General features: G+C 30.9%; 1 protein-coding gene across 2 annotated transcripts in view; it reads right to left on the bottom strand.

Moving 5' to 3' along the window:
• The window catches only part of LOC129906875 (E3 ubiquitin-protein ligase SMURF2), a 155380-nt gene that overhangs the window by 84531 nt on the left and 52904 nt on the right, over positions 1–17945 (bottom strand). Inside the window, exon 8 of one of the 2 annotated variants that reach the window (XM_055982833.1) lies at positions 13070–13233. In XM_055982833.1, coding sequence (XP_055838808.1) covers positions 13070–13233 — 164 coding nt within the window. Of the gene's footprint in view, positions 1–13069; positions 13234–17945 lie in introns of those variants that run through there. The other variant, XM_055982834.1, reaches the window with a different exon arrangement.

Here is a 17945-nt window from a genome sequence, read left to right as displayed (position 1 = left end):
CAACAACAGCATGTGCAACATGGTATACATAGGTACAACAAAACGTAAGCTTGCAGTAAGACTATCAGAACATGAAGCTGACATAAGAAAGAAGAGATCAGCTACAGCACTCTCGCAGCATATGATAGAGAATGATCATCTCGCAGACTTTGACAATGTAACAATATTAGATAAAGAAAACCGCACCACCACTCGCTATACATTGGAAAGTCTGCGAATACAACAAAAATCAACAACAACAATGAATCATAAAGAAGACCTAGACAATATCAGCTCGATATATAGTGTTGCCATAAGTAACAACAATTGATCTGTGATAAGAAGTGATATTAGGCTTAAGTTTTGTTGTCCAATGAATGTTAAATTATTAATGTGTTGTTTATTAAATGTTAATTTATTTAAAATAATGTAAATTTCAAAATTCATTAAAAAAAGTAAGTGCTATAGACAAAATAATTAACCATTTAAATAATTAAAATATTTTCAACTGATTTCATAATAATAGACTAAAACCACAATTGTTATAATTTGTTTTTTAAAGATAATAAATATTAACCCCTGAAGAAGCTGGAAATTACTAGCGAAACGTTGGGTAAAATATGAATTAATTTTTTTATTTAATTAATTGCATCTACAAAACGGATCATTTAAGCCCAAACATCAATAAATATAACGTAAAATATATGATCAAATAAATAAACTAATAAGATTTTATCGGAGGGCCCGCCGAAATATACATAGACATAACATCATCTTTTTATAATGTTAATTACTTTATAACAAACATAATGAAAGGTTTTTTCGAACACATCAAATACAAATATGACATCAACACATGCGTAACATTAAAACATTATTGTAGACAAAAGAAAAGACTCGCCAAACAAAAAGAAAGACTCAAATTCCTTCTTTCATGCAAAGATTACGACATATTACCAACACACTTATCTAACAGTTCTCCAAATTTAACAAAAATGTTTAATACAGAAACAATAAAACAACAACTCAATAAAATACAGCAAACTTTCTTAACCAAAATCCTTAAGCTCGAGATCAAACAAACCATCATAACAATAAAAACAATAGAAAAGAACATTTACCACACCAACATAACAATGATAAATACACTTAATGAAATAGAATACAATACGTTCGTATCAAGGCAATCACAAATATACCAATACACAATAACAAAAACACAATCAATACAACAAACTAAATTCAATAAACTAAAAGAAAAACACACCATCAAACTAGGCCTCATATATAATGAAAGTTGGTTTGAAAACAAAACAAACGTAGAGTTTCCAATAGAGAGCAAATGGTTACTTTCTCTAGGGAAAAAATTCGCTCTGCCGATCACTAATGAAAATTTCTCACCAATTCACATAGTTGCCGAGATCGAACAATACATACAAACAATAGAAGACAGTAAACAGAAAGAGGTTGCCAGATCTACATTATCAAACAGAATTTTAAATTTTAAAAGAAAAATAAAAAATACACAAAGAGAAAAATTTATTTTGAAAACTTTTACAATAACTAAAAATATCATCAAAAAACATAAAAATGAGATCATCATTACAAATGCAGACAAAGGCAATAAAACAGTTATCCTATACAAACAAGATTACAACCATAAAATGAAACTACTCCTCGAAGATAAAAACACCTATAAAACAATCAGGACTGACCCTACAACCAATTTGCAAAAAACTAACAATGAAATAGTGAATGGATTATTTAAACAAAACATCATTGATTCCAGACAAAAAGAACAACTTTTTTGTTCTGTAGCATCAGCTCCTGTTCTCTACGGACTTCCAAAAATACATAAACCAAACATACCACTACGACCAATAGCAGCATCAACTAATGTTCCGTGCTATAATTTATCTAAACACATTGGTCAGATCCTGAAAACTTTGGTATCTGAAGATTACAATGTCAAAAACTCATTTATACTAAAAAACAAAATCAAACAAGTAACATTGGATGAAGAAGATATCTTAGTATCATTCGACGTAGTATCACTATTCACCAATATACCGACATACACAGCCATAAAAATAATAATGAAAAACTGGGAAACTCTTAAAACCCACACTAAAATACCTAAAAATAATTTTCTAAAAATCCTACAATTCTGCTTAACAGATAACAATTACTTCAAATACGATCAAAAACTCTATAGCCAAACTTTCGGTATGCCTATGGGAAACCCACTATCCCCTACAATTGCCGACATTGTACTTGACCACCTACTAGACGAAACAATAGATAAATTGAAAAAATCAAACATAAAAATAAAATTCATAGCCAAATATGTTGACGATATGGTTGCAATCATCAAAAAGAAAGACAGTGAAATAATAATGGAAACCCTAAACCAATACCATACGAAATTAAACTTCACCATAGAAACAGAAATGAACAACCAACTTCCGTTCCTTGAGATGAAACTCATAATAAATAATAACAACATCTTTTTTGACTGGTATACCAAGCCAATCTCATCAGGAAGAATGATTAACTATACGTCGTACCAACCAATAAAATACAAAATAAATACAGCAACCAATTTCATCAACAAAGTGTTAGATATAAGTGACAACATCTACCATAAAGAAAACATCATAAAAATAAAAACAATTTTACAAATGAACAATTTTCCGAACACAATAATCAATGAACTAATTAACAATAAACTTCACCTAATACAAAACAAAAATAACCAAATAATAACACAAAAAGTAAAATCTGGCAACCCTAGATATTACTCTTTAACATATATTCCACATCTAACTGATAACAGCTCTCTTAACAAAACAATGCCAATTGATAGAGATAAATGCAGTTTCGCACACAGAGCTAATTACACGTTAAATTCAATATTTACAAAAACAAAACCACCCACACAAAAAACAGATCAGCATAATGTAGTATATCAAATACCATGCAAAGGCAACAACAACAGCATGTGCAACATGGTATACATAGGTACAACAAAACGTAAGCTTGCAGTAAGACTATCAGAACATGAAGCTGACATAAGAAAGAAGAGATCAGCTACAGCACTCTCGCAGCATATGATAGAGAATGATCATCTCGCAGACTTTGACAATGTAACAATATTAGATAAAGAAAACCGCACCACCACTCGCTATACATTGGAAAGTCTGCGAATACAACAAAAATCAACAACAACAATGAATCATAAAGAAGACCTAGACAATATCAGCTCGATATATAGTGTTGCCATAAGTAACAACAATTGATCTGTGATAAGAAGTGATATTAGGCTTAAGTTTTGTTGTCCAATGAATGTTAAATTATTAATGTGTTGTTTATTAAATGTTAATTTATTTAAAATAATGTAAATTTCAAAATTCATTAAAAAAAGTAAGTGCTATAGACAAAATAATTAACCATTTAAATAATTAAAATATTTTCAACTGATTTCATAATAATAGACTAAAACCACAATTGTTATAATTTGTTTTTTAAAGATAATAAATATTAACCCCTGAAGAAGCTGGAAATTACTAGCGAAACGTTGGGTAAAATATGAATTAATTTTTTTATTTAATTAATTGCATCTACAAAACGGATCATTTAAGCCCAAACATCAATAGATATTGTTGTATATTAATTGCTAAATTGCTCAAAATCTATTTAAATTATTTGACGTTTCTATTGATTTGACTTTTGAATTTGAATTTCTCAGCGATTTATATCATGAAAGTAAATCATTGCTAGGTTAAACATAAATATTTTTTAGCAACTTAGAATAAACTAAGTAAAACACAAGAGTTATGTTCGACCTAGCTAAGATTAGAATTTATGACTAGTATGAGCAAATGGGCCTAAGTATATTAATAGGTAACAGAATAGGCTAATGTTAAATTTTTTAATGATGTGAAATTTTTTTAAATGGCGGTGTAGTTCAGGATGATAGTAAAATCCTGTGCTCCCATCGGGCGACCAACTAACTCCTACAGTTTTTAACCGATTGGGCTGAAATTTTGTGTGGAGCTTAAAAATACTATTCTCTAGTGAAGTACGTAGGATTTTTTTGAAATATTAAAATTTAACAATTTTATGATCTTTTTTTCAACGAATTTTGTTTTTGGAATGAAATAATTTTTTCAAACTAATGCCATTTCTTTAAAAATTAATATTTCAAAAAAATCCTACGTACTTCACTAGAAAATAGTATTTTTAAGCTCCACACAAAATTTCAGCCCAATCGGTTAAAAACTGTAGGAGTAAGTTGGTCGCCCGATGGGAGCACAGGATTTTACTATCATCCTGAACTACACCGCCATTTAAAAAATTTCACATCATTAAAAAATTTAACATTAGCCTATTCTGTTACCTATTAATATACTTAATTAAACTAAACAAACACCAAAAGAAAATAATATTTCTTCTTTGTTTAATACGGTGATGAAAATGACGCTCGATTTCGTGGTTTACAAGGTGTTATTACCCTTTAAGGTTGACCTAAAATGACAATAAAAACTAAAAATGAGGCTTTGTTCCTGAAGGCCTCAGCAATAATAATCCGTTTTTACCAAAATCGGATTAGCTTACTTTTTCGAGATACCCCCGTAAACGTGTTTTTTTCGAGAAAAATTCATATCAGCTCAAGGCTCGAGTACGATAACTTAGGCGCCGAGAATTGGAAACGGTTTTTTGTAGAGGTATTCAATACAATCATTTTTTGTTATGAGGGGGGGGGGGGGTCTATCAAATACTGAAAACCATATGTTCTTAAACCTTTTAGTTTTTGAGAAAATTAGAAAAATAGGAAAACTACTTTCTTTATCAGGCTTACTAATGAGCGTTTTGGTACCACACTGGTAACAAGAAATTTTATTTTTAAGATCCAATTTTAAATGGAAATAAAACCCATTCATGGAATTGAAGTAGATTAAGCACAGTACTTTTTAATTTTTGATAATGGCAAAGCGAAATAGCGAAGAAAATAAAAATCTGATAAAGATTCTGATAAATTTGTGCTCACTGTGAAATATGTTTGATTTTTTTTTTTAATTCTTAGGAACTTTGATATTTATTAGAATAAATACTTTAGTATTTGACTTTAAATTACCAGGTCATTAAATAATGATAGAAAAATGTCCATAAAATTTCAAAATTTTATACAGAATCAATTAAAAAAGGAAACAAATTTTTTTTCAAAATTTCAACTACCTATAAAACTTAATTTCTCATGAACTACTAAATGAAACAACTTGAGTCAAAATAAAACTAAATGAAGAATAAATTACTCGTTATAGCACAGGACTGTACGTGCACCTTTTGATTTTTAATAATTTTTTTTCAATGCTAATCGGGAAGGAAGCACTTAAGTGGGTTTTACAGTACCAAGAAAATGAAAAATTTTCCTTTCAAATAACTTTTTAGTCATCTGGTACCTATTTGATGTGAAAAATGTGCCCAAATATTTTTGGCCAGGTTTTAGACCAATATACCGTACTGTGCAGAGCGGAAAAAAATGGGATTTTTTTCTGTGTCTGGGTTTTGTAGATGTTCAAGTAAAGAGTGAGTAAAATTATTGAAACTATTCATATTTTTTATTTAAACTGGCAAACTGTTGCAGATTCTGGCAACCAATTACAAAGAAAGATCTTTGAGTCTGTAAAGTTGTACTTCTGGGAATGTTTAAACTATTCGTGCGCATAGAAACTGAAAATTGAAGCTTATCATACAAACGTCCGGGCTTTGTAAAGTGCATTAATTTAAAAAGTATTTGCAAATTTCAACTACAAAATGTGACATGATAGAAACACCAAAAACACAATGTTATATAAATGATCGAATCTTCTTAAACAATGTATGAAGCGAATGCAAGAATTAAATCCTACATTTAACTTTTGTTTGCTTACTGAATCCATTCTACATAAAGGCGAACCATAAGCGAATCGGAGCTAAAAGTTTTTACCAGCATAACTCGTGTTGCCTGTATATATTGAAAATCTCCACAAGCGTCTGACACCTCCGTAAATGCCACAAATTACTTTTTTTACATGATCAGACCAGGTGAGGACTTTGTTTAAAATAAAGCTCAAATTCTTAATGGTATAGCTGTATGCAATTGAATGGCCAGACTAAGTCATTGTTAACGGTCCAATCGTGAATGTTTTTTATATCATCGTTAATATTACAAACTGCATCTTCAACTAAACCGATGTAAAAATATAAATAAATTTGAAGGTCATAAGGATGATACTTAGTTATTAATATTAATAACTTCTACAACATCATTAATAAACATGCTAAAAAGAATTAGGCCCTTCGGAACCACTGGCTGAAAAATTCTTTTATTCTGTTTTCAATTTGATTTCGAAAAATTTTGAAAAAAATTAAGAATTAACGAAAATAATGGAAGAAACATATCTGGCGGAATATAATATAACAGAAAATATATTCATAAATGTTGTTTTTGTTAATAACAAAAAAATTTGAAAGAAACACTTTTCGCATTTTTCACTTTTCAAACAAAATTTTAAAGTGTCAAACATAAGTCAAACATAAGTGCGTGTGCAAGTCGACAAACTATACTTTATAGTTTGTTGATGAGTGAAAATCTAACTTAAAATGTGGTGTAAATCCGGAGCACTCCATAGTACTAAAATTACTCCGGAGTAATTTTTTGTTAAAACTTTTGTGGAGGAAGGAACACAAAACCTTCAAAAGTGTAAAAATAAGTACTAAAAGGGTACTCTCATTGGAGTGAAGGAAAACGACATTAGTACTCATGTGAAGAAATTGGTCGTAAGCAATTTCATAATTAATGTTAAATAACATAAAATCTATTTTTATACCTCACACCGTTTTCAATGATTTTGAGCCATTTGATTTCTAATACAAAATTTAACTTCAAAACTGTTTCTGCATTTTTCTAGTTCTTCAAACTGCAGTAATGCTTATTTTTGCTTAGAGAATGTAAAGTAATTCAAATATTTCGTACTCATTATAGACTCTAGAATGAGCTTGTGCTTACACAGGACACATAAAATCTGAGACCATACTTTCATGGTACTTTAATGTCGTTTTCTATTTGCATTTGAGATTTTAGTAAAAATCTCAGATTTTCCACTGCAAATAGAATATGAAATCTAGTTTTGTAATTGTGTATGAAATCTGTGCGTATAAAAAAAAACCTTTCTAAAATAAAACAACAACAAATGTTCAGACAAATGTCAAACAGAGTAGTGTGTGTCAAAGTGCGTCTATCTAGATTCAGAGTTTTGAATCTCAGATTCATTTTTTTTTAATCTCAAGCCGCAAAAAGGTCATGAAATCTGAGATTTTTCCACTTTATCCCCTCTTCACCCGCTCTTTCAGCTGTCAGATTTCCAAATCTCATTCTGAATCTCGTCAATAGAAAACGACATAAGATATTTTTATTATCTAAGGAATGTTTGCCCTTTTCAACTGCTTATTAAAATTTATTATGGTATCTTTCACTCAAAACTAAAATATGGGATTTTATGTTGTGAGAACTTATTGCAACAAAATCAAACCCCTTTTGGTCATGCGGATAGTACAGGTAAAAAAGGCATTTATAAAATAAAAAATTGTTACACTCATGAAACTTGGCAAAAAGTTTGCTTTTGGGATAAGAACCAAGTACAAAAAAAGTCTATACAAAAAAGTTGGGTGGAAGGGTGTTTTTTTTCGCGGACTAGAGGGAGGGGGTGAAGGTCAAAAATATACTGAACAAAATTGTTAGTCGAATATGATCATATGACACATGTTTTCAAGGTATTTTTTGATACTGAATCTAATGACATAAAAATAAAGTCAATACGATTGCTCTAAGAAAAGTTATTGCTGATTTAAAACAAGGGTGCATGTTTTTTGACTTCAACAGGTAAAATATAACCAAAACCCATGTAAAAAACATGCAACACTGATGAAATTCGAGATGAAGGTTTTAGATAAAGCAGGGAGAAAGGATTCATAAAGTTCTTAAAATTATTTTTGGTGAAAGGGTGTTTTTTTGATCGGTTAAGTTGTGTGTGAGAAAGGTATCATAACAGCTAACTTGAATTTTATTTATTTTTAAAACTTGGTGAAAAAGTTTTGGTTGGTATAAGAATTAAGAATCTATAAAAAGTATAAAATTATCTTGAGTAAAAGTGTGTTTTTTTCAAGAAATGATGAAATTCGGAATTAGTACCACAAAAACTGGGAAAAAATTGTTACACCAATGAAAATTGGTAAAAATGTTTAATTTATGACAGAAACCAAGAACCCAAAAAGTCTATACAAATATTTTAGGTTAAAGGGTGTTTTTTTTTTGGGAAAATAGGGAAAATCTGTGATAAGTCCAATAAAATCAATGGTATAAAAGGTACTCTCACGAAATTCAATAAATATGTTCTCTTTCTCATGGGGATTATGAATATAAGAAATGTATAATTTTTTTCATGTGAAAGGGTGTTTTTTTAGGTGTAGAGAAAATATGGGTATATTTGAAAAAGTGTGTAATAATAAAGTAATATTAGTGGTGTCTTATTGAAATTCGGCAATTATGTTACTTTTAAGAATCTATTGGCTTTTTGGGACCAATTGCACATTTTACTGTCTCTGCGAAAAAAACACCCTTTCATCAAATTTTTTTCTATGAAAACTCTTTATTCTTGCTTTCTATCCCACAATCAATGCTTTTACTAAATTTCATTAGAGTGATCCATCATTTTTGTTTTCACTCATAAAACACCCTTTTAACCATGATATTTTTATAGACACTTTAGATTCTTGTTTCTTATCTTAAAAGTAACATAATTGCTAAATTTCAATAGGGTACCACTAATATTACTCTAGTATTACACATTTTTTCAAATACACCCATATTCTCTTTACTTCTTAAAAAAAAACACCCTTTCACATAAAAAAAAATTATAGATTTACATTATTCGTAATTCCCATGGGAAACATATGAGAACATATTTAATGAATTTCGTAATTGTACCATTTATACTACTTATTTTATCGGACTTATCGCGGATTTTTCCATATTTCCCAAAAAAAACATCCTTTAACCTAAAATATTTAAACAGGCTGTTCAGGTTCTTCGTTTCTGTCATAAATGAAACATTTTTACCAATTTTCATTGGTGTAACAATTTTTTCCTAGTTTTTGTGGTACTAATTCCGAATTTCATCATTTCTTAAAAAAAACACCCTTTCACTCAAGATAATTTTGTACACTTTTTAGATTCTTAATTCTTATACCAACCAAAACTTTTTCACCAAGTTTTAAAAATTAATAAAATTTAAGTTAGCTGTTATGATACCTTTCTCACACAGAACTTAACCACAGAACTTTATGAATCCTTTGTCCCTGCTTTATCTAAAACCTTCGTGTCGAATTTCATCAGGTTTTGGTTATATTTTACCTGTTGAAGTAAAAAAAACATGCACCCTTGTTTTTAATCGGCGATAATTTTCTTAGAGCAATCGTATTGACTTTATTTTTATGTCATTAGATTCAGCATCAAAAAATGTGTCATATGATGTTATTCGACTAACAATTTTGTTCAGTATATTTTTGACCTTCACCCCCTCCCTCTTGTCCGCGAAAAAACACCCTTCCACCCAACTTTTTTGTATAGACTTTTTTTGTACTTGGTTCTTATCCCAAAAGCAAACTTTTTGCCAAGTTTCATGAGTGTAACAATTTTTTTTTCATTTCTTGATTTTATGTACTATTTTAACTGTACTAGGTTTTTTTTGAAAATTTCAATATATAGAAAAAAAAACATATAGGTAAATAAAGAAAAAATTCAAAAACTAAAAAAAGTGTAGAAAAAAAAAACAAAAAATGAAATGAAAAAGCATGCTTAATATAAGCACTTGTTAGATCAGTAAAAGTCGAATATTTACTAATCTTGATACCAATTAGAAATGGTTTAAGAAAATGCTTATTATTGCAGGTACGAGTATATCTACCTTTACTCATGATAACGATTATTTTTTTGTTTATGCTTTAGGTAGAAATTTCATTCAAGCCATTTAAGTGTTTGAAAAATTATGATATCTGTGCTCAAGTTCTGTAACATTTATCACTAGTGATAAAATTTTTGAATGACTTTAAAATCCTTTTCATCTCAGAAATTTCGTTCACAATCATAACTTCTAAATATATAAATTCTGAATTAGAAAGAAATTACGCTTTATTTATGCACGAAAATGGATTTTAGAGACGTTGAAAAACGTTTTTCGCCAGCGATAAAGTTACAGAACAGGGACCCTGCTTTGCTTCCTCAGGTATTAATTGTTAAAGGCTATTCCATTTTTCTTCCCCATGATAATTTTTTACTTTGAGGACTTTTACTTCAGGAAATGTGTTACAAACATTGTGTTTTATACAGGGTGTCCCAAAAAATAAAGTCGAAACAAAAACGGTAGATAGGGTAGGTGCCTCTATATAAATCTTAGAGAAATTTTGTTGAGGTTGGGGAAGAGCCGACATTTAGGGCAATTTTTTTAAATGAAAAAAAAATTTCTTTTATTTGACATTTTTTGGAAAAAATAAAAATGCAGTTTTATTGTAATTTGAATATTATGTCTGCAAAGTTTAATCAAAATCTTAAGAGCCGTTTTCGAGTTATTTGGTTTCAGAGATCCATAAAAATCATCTGTACCAAATTTGAAGAAAATCCATCCACGTGTTTAAGCTGTGGTAATGTGTATAGATGGAAGTACAGACGCACGGACAGAATTGCGAGACCCACCTTTTTGGCATTCTCCATCATCGTAATGTTGGTTTTGCTTAAAATCTCAAATTTTTTTCCGACACGAAACCAACACTTGCCCTATAGAGCAAGTAATGTAACCTGAGCTATCTCTCTTTGTAACTGTAAACCTTGTTGAAGTGGAAGTTTTGTTTTTTTAATTTTGGACTTTTGGCCAGATTTTTTTCACGAAATGTATGTGCGGCGTTATGATCGTGCAATGTTGGTCGCCCTACCTCCTCTATGTAAGCTATGTGGGATATAGGCTTCCCCAAGCCGAATGAAGTTGATGGCTAGATAGAGCCTATCTTTAAGGAAAAGTATATAAAAGTATAAAATATGTCGCAGTGATCTTTTGTGTCAATGACTGGAATGGATATTAATAATCACAATCGTGTGCAGCAAATTAAAATAAAATTCACAACTAGGTGGCACGAAATTGCTCTTAGAGTTCAAGTTGCTTTAATTTTTAAGACTTTTTATATAGAAATTTGGGAAATGAAGGTAAATAAAAACAAACAAAAAAATAAAAAAAAACATAAAGTTCGTTTTTCAAAGGAATAAAATAACATCTGAAATCAAATTGCCCCCAAAACAAGTATGTAGTTTTATTTCATAAGATGCATTTTAAGAAAAAAATTTCAAAATCGTTAGAGCCGTTTTTTTAAAAACTAATTTTTTGGAAAAAAAAGTTTAAAAATAAAATTGGTCTGCCATTTTGTAGAAATCACAAATAAACATCTCAAACCAAAATTTAAAAAAAATCAATGACCCGAAAATTCGAAAATTTGATTTTTCAAATAAATTTAAAAATTTTATTTTTGACTTATATTAAAATTATATAAATGCTTGTTTACAAAAAGTTTCGTTGAAATCGAAACTGTAGTTTCGAAATAAATCGGATAAAAAAAAAAAAACGGTTCTATGGCAGGTACCGTTAAAGATGATTTAAAAAAAAAATTCATTAAAAGATACCCCTTGTCTTTAAACTTATACATAATTGAATTTTTTTAACAAAATCGTTGGAGCCATTTTCGAGCAAATTCAAATTTACTAAAATCGATATATAGTACAGGTAAAATAGGCTTAAAAAAAATTGTTACACTCATGAAACTTGGCAAAAAATTGTTTTTTGGATAAGAACCAAGTACAAAAAAAGTCTATAAAAAAAAGTTGTGTGGAAGGGTGTTTTTTCGCGAACAAAAGGGAGGGGCTGAAGCTCAAAAATATACAGAAAAAAATTATCATTCGAATGACAGACGGACAGACAGACAGACAGACAGACAGACAGCCGACAGACAGCCGACAGACAGCCGATTAAAAACAAAGGGTGCTTGTTTTTTGACTTCAACAGGTAAAATATAACCGAAACCCATGTGAAAAACATGCAACACTGATAAAATTCGGGATGAAGGTTTTAGATTAAACAAGGACAAAAGAAAACACCCAAAAATATCGTTTTTTGGGAATAACTGGGCTTCAGAATGTCCTACCAAAAAAAAATAAAGCTAGTGATTGTTTGTTACAACATTTTCTATCGATTTAGTGCACTTTCTTTTTGTAGAAATAAATAAAAAATAAGTAATATTAAGTCTAAGTCGTTTTTTTTTTGTTTAGCAAACTCTTGCCTTATTATTTTGCAAACGGTGAGAGTACTGGCTAAGAAAATAAAATATTATTGTAGTCCTTTAAATTATCTACAATTCAAAAAAAAATTAGCTCTCTACGACCCACACGAGCCGAGAAATTAATTTTTTAAAAAAGGTCCAAATGACCAACCAATAGAATATACCCAAGAATTATCCCTCAAAATGTTCGTATATCTTCCCGGGACACCCTGTATACATAAAAATCAAACATTCAAAATAAATATTCAATTCAAAATATTACAAAAATTAAAAATAAATTCAATTTGAATATTACAGAAACAAAAATAAACAAACACACTACTTACAAAAAACAAAACTAAAACAAATACACCAAGTATAAATAATATTGTAGTTGTGGTTACTTAGTAACCAAATGTCCTTTTCAGGAATTTTTCGGCCATCTAATACACAGTCCTAAAACGACTGTGGCGCCAGGCCTCAAACATAGCGGTTGTTTTTTCCGGTGTCACTTTTATATATAATTATTCAAAGGTAAAACATTCAAAGTAAATAAATTAAAATTGAAGTTTGCAGGTAGGCCTGATTATCATGGAAGTATTTTCAAAATTACTATACAAATCCAGTTAGACTATCCAAAAATACATTCAAAATAGGGATTTACATAAACAATTGTAAAATGTTAACTTACTTGCCAAAACCAGATAACTTGTGGTACATCCGGTGAACAGTGTTTTAAACGAGTGTTTTTTTTCCAATCATTGACATCTATACTGCTTATACCACCAATTACTAACTCTAGTTCTCTTTCATCAAAAGGTCGTAACAATTGACTCGGAATGAGTTCGCAGAAACCTTAATACATATGAAAGCTTTATTAGTTAAAGTGTTGCATTTAATATGTCTCTTTTTAGTACAGGTAAAATACGCATTTAAAAAATAAAAATTTGTAACACTCATGAAACTTGGCAAAAAGTTTGGATAAGAACCAAGGATAAAAAAAGTCTATAAAAAAAGTTGGGTGGCAGGGTGTTTTTTCGCGGACATGAGGGAGGGCGTGAAGTTCAAAAATATAGTGAAACAAATGTTTTGTGAAATATCATCATATGACACATGTTTCTAAGGTATTTTTTGATGCTGAGTCTAATCACATTAAAATAAAGTTAATACGATTGCTCTAAGAAAAGTTATTGCCGTTTAAAAACAAGGGTGCTTGTTTTTTGACAACAACAGGTAAAATATAAAAGAAACCCATGTGAAAAACAGGCTACATTAAACTTAAAATAAAAAAATAACCTCGCGGCGTGCATATAAAATAAATTGATAAAAAGTGCAGCAACAAACAACAACAACACCTCAGTACCTCTCCCGCAATAAAGAAAAACAAAAAAACAATAGTTCACTGTCCATAACCATATAATATAATACCAAAACAATAACAACAACCGTAGCATCGCCAAATCACAAAAAAAAAAAATCTCGCGCCTCTCAATAATAGTCTTCAGTGCATGTGCATAACGAGTTTTTCTTCTTTTCCTTCCGCCCATCATTCTCGAAATCGTCATTACGGGCGATTTCAATGTACTAGTTAACGAGCCGACTCGAATTTCGGACGTCGCTGGTCGGGCTGAAAATACTCTAGACTTGTTTCTTCCCTCTGACCCTGATAAATACACTGTAAGTGTATTATCGCCTCTAGGCACATCAGATCATTGTGTCATATCTGCGAATTTCTCTTGTCAAAAAAATCCAGTTAAAGAAAAAACTCCTAAGAGAACTCCTAAGAGAACTTTAACTGGTCGCTATGTTTCCTCGATAGTGACGTTGATTCCCGTACAGATATGATCACAAACTTAATTCTCTCCGGAATGAGAAATTTTATCCCGAATAGGGCTAAAACAATCAAACCGAAAGAGAATTCGTGGTTTGATTCGAGCTGTAAAGATGTTATCAGGGAAAAAGAGGTAATGTTCCGTTATTATAAAGCCAATCCCACTGAGGAAAATCGGATAAGATTTAAGCAAGCTAGAAAGGCCAGCAACGCCCATATTCGACGAATCAAATTTTTGCATGAGCAAAAATCAAGACAAAAAATACTACAGTGTCCCACAGGTAGTAAAAATGTTTGGTCATTCGTGAAAAATATTCGAAACTCTACAACATCTTCGGTTCCAACGCTCGTTTTAAATGACACTCCTTTTGTTAGTTCTCTTGAGAAAGCTAATCTCGTCAGGCATTTCGCTGCCAATTCAACGTTAACAGAAAGTGTCATGCCTCCCCCTTCACTTGAGCGAGTAAATAGTTTTATAGGACCTATCTTTTTTCGTACTTGTGCAGTGGCAAGAGTTCTTAAAAACCTTGACATACACAAATCCACTGGCCCGGATAGTATCCCTCCCATAGTTCTGAAGAGGTGTTCTCCTACGCTGGCAAAACCACTGCGTAAGCTTTTCCATCTGTCCTACTCTACAGATCTCTTTTCGAGTGGATGGAGAACAGCATTTGTCCAGCCTGTCCCTAAAAAAGGCGAATCTTCTTCACCCTCTAACTATCGTCCGATTGCACGTCCCTTCTTTCCAAGGTCATGGAAACGCTGATTAATTTCCAGCTTAAGAAATACACTGCCGTGCTAAGCAAAAAGGGCGCATATCCATTTTTGTAGTTTTGAGATAAATGCATTTTACTGACAAGGGAAAAGGTTGAGAATTGTAAATGTGCTCAATTTCAAAAATGATTTTAAGCAACTTTTAGTAGGAAAATTATAATTTTTAGTTTACACAACAATTAAATATTGTTCAAGGTTCCCAAATGTGTATCTATTTTTTTTTTTTTTAATTTTTAGAGTTGTAGTAATAAATGCATTTTTCTATTGAGGAATACAGCGGAGTAATATCGTTGTGCTCTTCTTCATTGACTGTTTTGAGCCACTTAGAATTGAAAATGCGTTGTTTTTAGTTAATATATAAATGAGGCATTGTTTCAGGATGTCAAATATGCCTTTAACTCAATTTTGGATTTTTGGCTCATGCGCCCTTTTTGCTTAGTACGGCAGTACAGTAGTCCCTCGATAATGTGAACTAATTAAAACAAGGCGTTTTCGGATTTTAGAGGTATTCACATTACTAGAACTTTTTTCAATTCTCCTAAAACTGATTAAAATCAATGTTTATAACCAATGAATATAACACAATATATTTTTTTGAAGCTCAAAAGAAATTAAAGAAAGAAACAATCCATTACGAGTACACTTCATTTCAAAAATTAAAACTTAAAAATTCTTGATAAAAAATGTAAAATGTAATAGGTAAATCTTCAGCCTACATTCAATTTTTCTTAAGATATGTCTAGACAAATAACAGTTATCCACTATCCAGGTCTATAAAAAATTGCTTGCACGAACAAGAAAAACATACAAGCTCTTACAAAAAAAAATTCAAATTACAGAGTCTAAAAATTTTAGAAGTTCACATTAGAGATGACAATGAAAATTTTTGGCAATTCACATTTCAGAGAAATTCGCATTACCGGTAATTTACATTATCGAGGGACTACTGCATCTTGAAGAACGGAAGCTTCTTAATGACCGGCATTATGGCTTTCGTAGCAATAGATCCACTGGTGATTTGATAGTTTATTTCACCGATCAGTGGAACAAATCTTTACATCGTTTTGGAGAAAGTAAGATTGTTGCGCTTGATATTTCAAAGGCATTTGATAGAGTTTGGCATCAAGGTCTCTTATCGAAAATGCTTGCATTCGGTATTGATGAATCTCTTCTTCGTTTTATTAGAAATTACCTTTCGCACCGTTCAATTCAAGTCGTTTTGGATGGATTCAAGTCTGAAACCCATAATATAAACGCTGGTGTGTCCCAGGGCTCCGTTTTGTCTCCGACTCTCTTTCTCATTTTCATTAATGATTTGCTCTCTGAAACTTCTAATCCATTAAATTGTTTCGCAGATGATAGTACCCTCAGCTTTTCATATTCGTTTGAAGATTCACACCCATGTCCTTCGGATGTGGAACTCCAACGGCAAAATATGATAAGCTCATTAAATTCTGATCTCGAATGCATTGTCCAATGGGGAATAAGAAACCGCGTAGAATTTAATGCTTCTAAAACACAATGCTGCTTACTATCATTAAAATGAAACCTTCCCCCTTTGCCACTATCCATGAGTGGTACTTGCATCGAGGAAACTGATCAGCTTTTGATTCTAGGTATGTCCATTACAAACCAACATATTCGATGTAGCCAAAAGCTCTGCGAAATGCTTAGGTTTCCTCCGAAGATGTAAGAAATATTTCACCCCTTCTGATCTGGCTATAATTTATAAAGCATATATTCGTCCAAAGCTCGAGTATAATTCCCATATCTGGGCAGGTGCTCCTAAGACCCACTTGAGTTATTTGGATAGAATTCAAAATAGAGCTTTTAAAATGATAGGTGATAGGTACATTACTGATACAATCCCACCTCTTGAGCACCGCCGGAATGTATCATGCCTGTCCTTATTTTATAGGTACTTTTTTAAAAAAATGTTCTAATGAAACAGCTAGCTGCATTCCTCCCCTTAAACAATTCAACCGTAATACTCGTACTTCAAGGAATGCCCATCAGTTTACACTTGAGCACAATTTTGGATGTACCGTCAAATATAGAGATTCTTTCTTTAGTCGCACTACTAGAATGTGGAATGCATTACCCGCCTCAGTTTTTCCCTCCCATTTTAATGTTCTGAACTTTAAAACCAATGTGCATCGGTATCTCCTTTTACATCCCTTCCTCTTTTCCTAAAGCTCGTACTATGTATACATATATATTAAGGGTACCGAAAACCCCTTTAGTGGTGCGCGCTCATTAAAAAAAAAAAAAAAAGTTCTTAAAAATATTTTTGGTGAAAGGGTGTTTTTTTGATGGGTTGAGTTATGTGTGAGAAAGGTATAATAACAGCTGACTTATATTTTATTAATTTTTAAAACTCGGTGTAAAAGTTTTGGTTGGTATAGGAATTAAGAATCAATAAAGTGTACAAAATTATCTTGAGTGAAAGGGTGTTTTTTTTAAGAAATGATGAAATTCGAAATTAGTACCACAAAAACTGGAAAAAAATTGTTACACCAATGAAAATTGATAAAAATGTTTCATGTATAACAGTAACCCAGGATCCAAACAGTCTATGCAAATATTTTAGGTTAAAGGGTGTTTTATTTTCGGGAAATAGGGAAAATCCGAGATAAGTCCGATAAAATCAATGGTATAAAAGTTACCCTAAAGAAATTTATTAAAAATATCGTCTTTTCCATGGGGATTACGAATAAAGTAAAACTTAAAATTTTTTTCATGTGAAAGGGTGTTTTTTAGGTATACAGAAAATATGGGTATATTTGAAAAAGTGTGTAATACAGGCATGCGGGCCACAACGAATAATTTTGCGGCCCTCGACATTTCAATAACTTTGAGCTTAGGGTTATGATTTATATTTTCTGTTCGACGCAAATTCACATATTTTTTTTAATAAACACATAAATATAATATGAAAATAATAAATATAAAATCTTGTGGA

This window comes from Episyrphus balteatus, chromosome 1, assembly GCF_945859705.1.
Source record: "Episyrphus balteatus chromosome 1, idEpiBalt1.1, whole genome shotgun sequence".
NCBI classification, from domain to species: domain Eukaryota; kingdom Metazoa; phylum Arthropoda; class Insecta; order Diptera; family Syrphidae; genus Episyrphus; species Episyrphus balteatus.
Note: the sequence above shows the minus strand (reverse complement) of the source record. Positions and strands in the feature narration are given on the sequence as shown.